Source organism: Mycetomoellerius zeteki, unplaced genomic scaffold (genome assembly GCF_001594055.1).
Source record: "Mycetomoellerius zeteki isolate Tzet28-1 unplaced genomic scaffold, Tzet1.0 scaffold327, whole genome shotgun sequence".
Lineage (NCBI taxonomy): Eukaryota > Metazoa > Arthropoda > Insecta > Hymenoptera > Formicidae > Mycetomoellerius > Mycetomoellerius zeteki.
The window spans coordinates 1,265,265-1,275,791 of NW_017257313.1; the positions used below are offsets into that span (position 1 = coordinate 1,265,265).

The 10,527-nt window shown below is 33.9% G+C and overlaps 2 protein-coding genes across 3 annotated transcripts; one reads left to right on the plus strand and one right to left on the minus strand.

The window, feature by feature from the left end:
* Window positions 1-1,599: 1,599 nt before the first annotated feature.
* On the plus strand, window positions 1,600-6,220 carry LOC108725142 (WD repeat-containing protein 48). Its single transcript, XM_018451940.1, is given in 12 exon segments — window positions 1,600-2,150; window positions 2,671-2,887; window positions 3,045-3,257; window positions 3,341-3,636; window positions 3,725-3,913; window positions 3,990-4,232; window positions 4,234-4,254; window positions 4,336-4,438; window positions 4,522-4,690; window positions 4,760-4,951; window positions 5,022-5,268; window positions 5,536-6,220. Coding segments are annotated over 12 exon segments (2,079 nt in total). The 5' UTR covers window positions 1,600-2,102; the 3' UTR covers window positions 5,677-6,220.
* Window positions 6,221-7,770: 1,550 nt separating this feature from the next.
* Window positions 7,771-10,095, minus strand: LOC108725127 (haloacid dehalogenase-like hydrolase domain-containing protein 2). Of its 2 annotated transcripts, XM_018451924.1 has the most exons (5): window positions 9,799-10,095; window positions 9,111-9,407; window positions 8,825-9,035; window positions 8,626-8,739; window positions 7,771-8,443 (listed from the first exon to the last, which is right to left on the minus strand). In XM_018451924.1, the coding sequence occupies exons 1-5, from the start codon at window positions 9,891-9,893 to the stop codon at window positions 8,435-8,437; spliced, it is 726 nt and encodes a 241-aa protein (XP_018307426.1). In that variant the 5' UTR covers window positions 9,894-10,095; the 3' UTR covers window positions 7,771-8,434. The 2 variants fall into 2 exon arrangements, with proteins under 2 accessions (XP_018307426.1, XP_018307425.1); XM_018451923.1 differs by lacking the exon at window positions 7,771-8,443 and having other exon boundaries at window positions 8,498-8,739.
* Window positions 10,096-10,527: the final 432 nt, after the last annotated feature.

Consider the following 10,527-nt stretch of genomic DNA (forward strand, 5'->3'; position numbering starts at 1 on the left):
GTCTTAAGATGCTAATACGGCTTTCTGATTGGTTCAAGCACTAGCTTAAGACCATCTCGAATCTTGAGCAACGTCTATGGATTCCGTACTTTAAAGCGTCGTCTACAATATGCGAAGTAAGCTTGGTTTAGTAAGAGTAAGAAATTGACCAATCACAGTCGATTATTCTTCTCACATTCGACTGTGATTGGTCAGTTTCTTACTCTTACTTCTTAAACTAAATTTACTTCGCATATTGTAGACGACGCTTAAGCCAATCAAAGGACTTAGGGCGACTGTTACCAACGCCGATTAACTTAATCGGCTGATTAATCCATTGGAATTGACCAATCGCATTTGTCATTTTGTTTGACGACAGGCCAATGGCGATTGGCCAATTCCAATGGACTAATCGGTCGATTAAGTTAATCGGAGTTGGTAACAGTCGCCCTTAGTATTAGAAGAGTATTAGTATCTTAAAACAAAAGTCGCGTTCAGCAGATTCAGGCTGCGGTCCACTTGACGCTACAAATGCTTCGAAGCATTCTTTGATTGGTCAATTCGTAAAATTCTTTATTCTGATTGATCGCTCAAACGCTTCGAAGCGTCTAATGAATCGCAGTCTCAATTGTTGCGGAGCGGATCCGGGAACGCTCGCTGTTATTGGATGATCTTATATATATATATATATGTATACATATATATGTCCACTCCTCATAATATTATGATTATCAAAAATAACAATATTTAATGTTACTATAATATTGAACATTAAAAGATATTATAATAAGAATATCATATTATAATATGAAATAAAACTAGGAATATGCCTGAAATATTACTTAATATTAAAGAATATTGTGCGCTTATAGGGAAGATGTGTGTTGAAAAGATACATATTTCTTTGAAATCTTTCATCAATTTGAATCTCACAATTGATGAGCAAAGTAGTCTTAAAGAGCTTTCCAACAAGCTGTGTGTGACACAGTATTCGTTTCATCTTTATTTAACACTGGCGAACAACAAAGACGTAATGATTTACTATAATTGTATCATCTATGCGTGTCTTTTGTTGGAAAGTTCTCTTGATTAATTTTTCAAGTAATACCTGCAATCGTAATACTCTTTTACTTTGATAATAGAGATAAATTAATTGTTAATTCTTTATTATTAAATATTTAATTGAACGAAGAGAATTTTGATCGAAGTCATTTTAAATAGAATATTTTGAAGGAAGCTTTCCAGCAGAGACACAAATCGACACAAGTCATTCTGTCTTTGTTTCTTACTGATTATCGAATATGTGTCTTTCTCTTGCTGGAAAGTTCCCGAAGTATTCCTTCCAGTATATTCTCATGTAGAATATTCCTACGTCAACTTCGATAAACTTTACGCTGTTCCGTTTTCAGCACGAGCCATTCGACCAATTGTAGCCAAGAGTTTCAAAACAGCAACCTGCGTTTTTGCGAATATCTTCGGTTACGATTGGCCGATTCGTTTGCCTGGCCGAATCACGTATTTCTGAGCATCGTCAACAAGACGCGACGAATGAGCTGACTCGAACGATGCGATCGCTCGTTGGAGCCTCATGATGTAACGCTACATACATACCGAGGCATATTGACGCCGGCGACACGGAATCACACGGTACGGGAGTAGCAGTGGAGTAGCAGCCAGCGGTGATCACTACGAGCGTGGTGCGCGCACGGCGTCATGAACGGGGTTTCGCGGTCGTAAGTGTCATCTGAGGAAATCGCGACGGTCGTTTCTTCTCGATCATGTACCGCTACTGTGGGATCTGTCGCTTGTCTTGCACGCTGTGTCGTCGATAATAATGCAATGAGTACGACGACGAAGATGACAATGATGCCATGCGAAATTCGACAGTGAAATCGGCGGCACGAACAACAGCAACGACGACAACGACGACGGCGACGATGTCGATGACGCCGCGAGTGCGGAGTAACGGTCGTGTGCAACGTGGAACTGCTGTCGCAGCTTGAACCGTGCAACATACGCTGTTCACATCGCTTTCACGTCCGAACCTCTGCGTGTTTTTCTCCTCCCTTCAGCGCGATCGGGACGTCGACGTTGAGACGCCGGACGAAGCGGTCCCGGGCGCAATGGCAGCTCACAAGACGGGCGGGCAGACCGCCCGTAAGAAAGTTCAGGTATAATTCGCTGACAGGTATCGCTGACAGATTCGCGAGGAACTTGTCGGTTCCTTTGACTGATGCCTCACGAAACTGTGCCTTATAGTCGTATGATAATACATTGTATAATAAGATAATTGTTTTCTGTGCTAAGAACCACGTTTGTAAATCCACGTTTATAAATCCATTTGGAGACACTTGTGTGAACTTGTCTCCATATTATGTCTGTATAATATTATATTGTATAATATTGAATTTAGTTTTCTCTTTTCCAAAAGAGTGAAAAACTCAACACAATTAAACTTTGTTAATTAGTACCAAAGAATCAAAACTTTTCTAGCATTTATAAGCGTGCTTCTTATTTTTTTGTTGCTCACTAAATGTCAAGAAAGATAAAATGATGTTTGTGTCAACTTGTGTCACCAAATGGAAAGCATCCAAAATTAAAAATTGATAATGATGACTTTCATTGAATTTTTACAAGTTGTCAATTTAATAAGAAGAACTATATTAATTTTAAATCACTTTTCATATAAAGGTGTCTATGGTTATAAGAGACGAAGTAGAGAAGCAGCATAGGGCTGGTGTCAATTCCTTACAGTATGATCCAGCTCTGCACAGGTTATATTCTGCTGGTAGAGACAGCATCATAAGGATATGGAATTGTAGAAATATGAAGGAACCATATATTCAATCTATGGAACATCATACCGATTGGGTTAATGATATAGTGCTGTGTTGTAATGGCAAAAATCGTAAGTGCACACATACAATATTCTTATTTGACTTAATTTTTAGGATATCCTAAGTAAATGTATCATCTATATTAAATATAACATAATATCTTTCTTTAGTTTTCAATTTCTATTGTAACAATCTCGATATGATAATCATCTTATCAATTCTGTATAGTTATATCTGCAAGTTCTGACACTACCGTCAAGGTATGGAATGCACATAAAGGTTTCTGTATGTCCACCCTGCGCACGCACAAGGATTACGTTAAAGCATTAGCATATGCCAAAGATAGAGAGCAAGTTGCTAGCGCGGGTCTAGACAAGTCGATATTTCTATGGGATGTTAATACATTGACTGCTCTTACCGCGAGTAATAATACAGTCACAAGTATGTAATTCGTGTATCTTGACCGTTATATATGTGTCTTTTATATGTAATTAAATATCCTTAAAACATGTATCTTGTCACAGCTTCATCCCTGAGTGGAAACAGAGACTCTATATACAGTCTTGCCATGAATCAGATTGGCACAGTTATCGTGAGCGGTAGTACAGAGAAAGTTCTTCGAGTGTGGGATCCACGATTTTGTACCAAACTCATGAAACTTCGTGGTCACACGGACAATATTAAAGCATTAGTCTTAAACAGAGACGGGACGCAGTGTTTATCAGCGAGTTCCGATGGCACTATTAAATTGTGGTCGCTTGGCCAACAGAGATGTGTGCAAACCTTTAGGGTTCATAAAGAAGGAGTATGGGCGTTATTGGTAATTACACGCACAATTATATATGCAAGTTCTTCGTTATGTTAATAATTATTATACAGGTTATTGTATTAAATCTGATGTGTTTTAGGCAACGGATAATTTTAGCCATGTAATATCTGGAGGCAGGGATAAGAGGGTAGTAATGACAGAATTAAGCTATGCTATAGAGAGATATACAGTCATTTGCGAAGAAAAGGCACCTATACTCAAGATGGCTATGACACCGGATCAATCTAGTATTTGGGTAGCCACCAGCGAATCAACCATAAATAATTGGGTAAACAAAGTTTCATAATATAACGAATTTGCATGAAAAAAGACAAATTATAAAAAATATCTTTGTTTTATTTCAGCCAATAAGCCAAAAAGATTGGCAAGAATTAGGAATAGGAGATTATTGTGATTCCGCGAGTAATGTATCGGGCAATATTTTAAGGAACACCGAACCTACACAGAAAATATTGGGTGGTCCTGCCATAAGACATTATCACATATTAAATGATAAAAGACATGTTTTGACAAAGGATACAGAAGAGAATGTTGCACTATATGATGTATTAAAGGCATGTAAAATAGAAGATTTAGGTAGAGTTGATTAATGTCGATCTCAAAACAGGGGTATGTCTGAAAACGGATTTTGTTTGATAAATCAACGTTTTCAAAGGCTAAATCGATTCTAAATTTTTTTTATCATTACAGATGTTAACTATACATTTAGGGCAAGATGAAAATGATTGCTTCTCTGCATGGGTTTCCGCTAAAGAAACTGGTCTAGCGGAGAACGATGCTGTAGATCAGAAAGGTGATTAGCTATTTCATTAGTAATATTTATGACATGATTCGGGAAATTTATCCTTTCGGGAATAATATCCTTTCTATTTTTAGTAAATTATGGAAACCTTCTGCTGCAAGCATTACTTGAACACTGGTGGAGACCATTGCATGCTGATGATGAGAATGAGGGTAATGGCAATGATGGAAATGGTCCTTTACAACACACGAGAGGAGGAAATCCATACTTTTCAGTTCCTAGTCATACACCTGTCATCTTTAGGTATGCAAAGAGTGTTGTGCAGGAAGCAATATTTCATTAACTAAATTATAACATTATGCTGCTTTCCAGTGAAGTGGGAGGTAGAACCATCTATCGACTATTGGTTCGAGATGCTGCAGGAGAAACTGAGGGTGTCCTATTAAACGAGACTGTACCACCATGGGTGGTGAATATCGTCGTGGACAAGAATCTTCCTCAGTTTATTAAAATACCTTTTTATCTTCTTCCACACGCCTCTTCAGGTGTAAAAAGTTTGAAGAAGTATGTATTTTAACTTTAACTCTCCAAATCGCGCGATGACAAATAAATAATTTTCTGTGTTATCTTTAAGGGATCGTTTAATAGCCAATGATTTTATACAAGTACGTAAAGTGGCCGAACATGTTTACGATAAAGTACTCGGTGCAGGAAGCGACTCAGGTTCAGTGGCTGGTGGTGGAAATACAGTTTCCAGCGGATCTCCGGCAGGTGATAGGACGAACACGGACTCTAATGCTGATAATTCTTCATTGGCTGAAGAAAAAGTCGAACTCCTATGTAACGATCAAGTCTTGGATCCTTCAATGGATTTGAGAACAGTATGTATTAACCTGAATAAACTTTTTGTAATCATTGAGAGAATGTTTTTCTTCATATGTTTCTCTGTTTCCCAGGTTAGACATTTCATTTGGAAAAGTTCGGCGGATTTAACACTTCATTATCGTCCTGTTAAATAGTTAGGATTAACATTACATCATGAACCTTTACAGTGTGCCTGGTTTTATACCATGGTAAAGTATGCTGTACACATATTTTAACTTTTTTTTCATTGATTTAAAAAAATTCAAGATTGATCCCCATTTCAGAATAGTGGAAAATACATAGGCTACTTGCAGAATATGGTACCTTGTGCCACCTTCTTAGGAAATGATCACCTGGATTTGACAAACGTTTCGTGTGACGTTGAGGCAGGAGTGAAAGAAAGCGAGGCGTATTTGGAGTATTAGGACATAATGTAAAATTTTAAGGCAATAATGTGTGGAAGTATTAATGTAAATTGCTCACTTTTATACACTTGCATCCTGCGGCCAAATTCACAACAGAGCATTACTCTCGGTTAATCTGCTTGAGAACATCATGCTTTTTGTACCTGGATGTAGAGTTTAAAGTCTTGTTGTCAGCCATATATCGTCTTCCCACTTCAAAGATATCATTAAAAACGCATGGCACAACTACAGAAAAAGGGAATAGACCGCATGGCCGAGAAAATTGTTGTTTCGTTAGGTCTAATGGATCCAGGTGATCCTCACAAATGCTTCTCAAAACAATTTCCTCTATTAATCCTATTTTAGCTGTGTATTTCGTAATCAGTACATAGAATCGTCTTCTTTTAGTATTATAATAAAAGTATTGAATATTTATTGAGGGTATAAGAAATTATACGTTTTGTTATATGCATGCATGCAAAATGTGTATTCCACACCTGCCTTGTTATATTAGAGAGCGAGAAGAAGAAATATATATATATATACATATATATATATAAAAGAGAGAAGAGAGATATGTCAATTTACCATTAATCAAATTATATTTGAATAGCCAAATTATATATAGAAGTTCAATATTTCCTATTACTCATGGGAAATAAGAGAATGTATTTATCTGCAGTGTAATAAGATCAAATTCTGTCCTGGTCAAAGCTAATAAAATATAAATATGGGATATATATATATATATCAATTATGTATATTTAACACCAAAAATTAAATTTTATAAGGTCCTATATAAATACCATTGAGAATATAATTGTCGAAGGATATACAGTATTCAACAGAATTTGATCTTTACAAAGATTTATAATGAATAAAAATGATATAGTTGTTCTTAAGTTAACATTCGATTTTTTCTAGATTATAAATTGTATATATATGAACACGACTGTGAATAATGTCCATTAATAATACAGTATGCCGTATGGATAAAAATTTAACAGATCTTATTGTGCAAACAACTCGGAGCCAATAATATTTGCTATTACTGCAAAGATTTAAATTGTCAAGAGAGAAATTATACTAGTTTTTAATGTGCTCCGTGAGATATACAATATTGTTTGCGTTATTAAAATATATGTATATGAGAGCAATCTTTTTATAATTGTAAATAATATTTTGTCATTTTAACTGGATAATATACGTTGTAATTTTATCTATTATCAAGCTTAGCTTTACCTTGGTTTGGTAATGCTAAATGCTTTATATTAAGAATTATTTGCAATTGCTTGCTTTCACTTTCTATCGAAATATGTATTGTCAAGATACTATGAGAGAGAAAGAGAAACATTTCTTGACTGAGTGAAATGGATGCATGGTTGGCAAAACTTGTATCATCCTAGTTAAGAATACCTTATTTATTATCTTTACACGGGTTGTTTTAAAAGAAATTGTGTAGTGTGAACTTATATTTTTTTAATTTTTATTTATTCTTAGAATATATATATAATATATATATTATATATATTTTGTAAATCATTTTATATACATTAAATTATCGTGTAATTTAATATCTGGACATGATGTATGACAAATAATGAAAATTGTACATTGCCTTTGATCTGAAATTATTTCAATTTAGGTATTACAACGATATTACAACACTGATATGATTTTATTTAAAATCATCAGATTATTTTATTTAAAATCATAACGATTATCTAGAATCAATTAATTGTTCAGTTCATTGCATAGTTCTCTGAAAATGTATATATATTACTTTTCTCTATACAGATTTCTCGCATGAATCAAGAGTAATCATTCTTTATTTTTTTAAAACGCTTATTTTAGACATTTGTTATCATAATGCGAGTAATCAAGATGTGCCTGATCATAGATCATAAGTTACAGAGGGCATTTTAATCATGGCTTATATTGATATTTAAAACAGTCCATACAGTTACAAGATGCGTAATTATATTAACATTTCTCTTTTACATTATCAATGATAAATCATAAAAACTACCACATTATCATCATGAATTTTTATCTTTTTTTATTATGTATTTTCTAGCAGGCAGCATATAATTTCATTTCGTAAAAGGTAATAAATTTAATCATTTTATTCACCGACATGTTATTTTTGCACAGAAAAACGAAGTATTAATTTGAGAACGTTAATAGTATAAAAATCAAAATATCGATTTCATCTTTCTTCAATCTATGTAAAAAGAAACGAGATTTAAAGAACAAAATAGCAAATTTGGGTGCCAAATTTTATATGGAAAATGATACTCGCAAAGCACCGTACATTTTTAAACAGCATTTTTTTTGTAAACCTGTTTTAGGTGCAGGTTCTACAGTGGTACTACTTATGACATAAGGCTATGTAGCGAAAGATTAAATTTATAATTTTTAGAACTATTAAGATTATGGACTAATATCGTCTCTGCAAAAGATCGAATGCTTGTATGTCAGATTGCTTTGTAAAATACTACATTTTACTGTCCCGACGTGTAAATTATCAAACTTTTCAATGTCAAACTGATCAAGTCAAATTTTCTACAATTTTCTACAAATGTACAACGAGACGATATTTCTATCCTTGAATACTTTCATATTTATCTGATTATCTTTGTAATACATTACTATTGTCTCTATTGATACTTATATTAATAGGCAAAATGACATAAGGCTCCATATCAGAAAAGAATTGATATTAATTTCTATTTGTATTTATTGCGTCTGTTTTACAATAATATGGCATCACTCCAGACTATGTACACTATAAAATAATCAGTATTTAATAAAATATAATTTAATATAGAAAAGAGATTGCATCGCACAGCGATACTTAAATAAAGAATTCTATTACTATTTAGGCACTTATTTTGTCAAACCACAAACAACACTTTAAACACTTTCACTGAGAATACTGTCAACAGCTTCCACAAAAGAAGCACATACTCTTGCTGGTTCCGGAGTAATTGTATTCTCATCTCCTGTTCTATATTTACCAGTTTGTACCAGAATACCTCTGATTCCAGCTGCCTGTGCACCAGCTACGTCATCCCTTACGTCCTAATCAGAAAAAGATTCATATTTGTGAATATGTAAAAAAATAATATACAAAAAAAAAGAAAGCCGATATAATTCAAAATATTACATCTCCAATTATTACAGCCTGCGCTGGATCTGTTTCTTCTAAAGCTGCCTTAAAAAATCCTATAGTCGGTTTTCCAACAACTTCTGCTTTCGTATTGCTAGCATATTCCAGTCCCTTGATGAACGCCCCAGGACCTAGAGCTAGGCCATCGGAACGCTTGTAATATCGTCCTTCGTGAATAGCTATGAGAGAAGCGCCATCCAAAAGCAATCTAAAATATGACGTTAAAATATTATATATGTTTACAGTTTAAAGGATACAGATAAAAAGAAAGATGCAAAACTACCTGAATGCTTTGTTCAGTTCTTCGTAGTTGAATTTGCTTGGTGCTAAACCAATCACCACTGCATTAGGTGTATCATCTGTTGCTAAATCTTGAAAATCCTCCATCGCTGCCGGATCAATTAACAGCATCGGTTTTAATCGTTGGGAGATAATTAATTTTCTTGCTGCTGCTAACGAACTGAAGATCTCTTCTTTTCGTAAATCAAATCCAAGTTTTATCAGACGTTCATATAAATAATTACTTGACTCTTTGGTGGTGTTGGTGATGAACTTAATTGACAAGTTTGCATTTCGTAGCCTGAAACACGAAAATATAAATTCATCATTCTCTAAAGTCTAAAGAATAAAAAGATGCCTGATACTAAAAATAAATTATAAGATTTTACTGTTTAATTAATTTCAGTAATTTACAAAAAGATCTTCATTATCACTGATTCAATATCTTCAAGGCATTTATCAAGTAAAGCAGGTATTAAATTAATCTTAAAAGAAAAATCATATTAAACAAAAAAAATAAGAGATTTTTTATTATTAAATCAATTTTTTAATCAATAATACATTTTTATGGAAACTAAATAAAGTTTAAACTTACGGATTTTATTTGAGATACTTAAAATTAAATCGCGCCATTTCCACAGAAATTACACTGTGGTCAGTTTGTAAGTCATGTATTGAAAATTTAATCTAACCTGTTTAATGCTTGTACGGCACCTGGAATAGCTGTATTTTCAATGTGCAACGTCCCGCTGAGATCTATCAGCACTGTCGTGATTTGCCTTGCCATTGTTATATTCTTGTTACATTATAATGTAATAAAATATGTATATATATATATATATATAATTTCGTAGTATGCTATGAGCTGTTATCAAGATGTATTAGCAACAAGTGCATTTATGATGCACTTACTAACAATTATCAAGTGTTCGTTCTTTGCAGCTGCACTATTTTATAATTTCTGCACTTAAAACGAAATAGATTCATAATTAGACATTAGAACAGAGAAAGAAGTACGAATGTTATCTTCGAATATATCTTTTTATTTATTTTATCTTTTTTCATCATCAAACAATCACGACATATATTTATTCAGTTATCATTTTAATTATTGCAATTTAATTATTGACCCCTTTTACACCGAGCACTTGAAATTAAGATAATTCAATAGAAAGTTACTAGTTAGTGCTTGCTTTCCAGCAAGGACACAGTGGCTGCGTTCAGCCGAACGTTTGTTTTGCAACTGTTGGAAGTTTCCTTCGCGCTAATTGGATCATACTTTTAGATCTAGAAGAATGGTCCTATCTCAGCAGACAATCATAAAACGGTTGCAAAACTGTTGAGTCTGCTGAACGCAGCCAGTCAGACACTGTGTAACACAGTGAGTCATTTCATCCTTGTTTAACGTTGGCAAACAACAA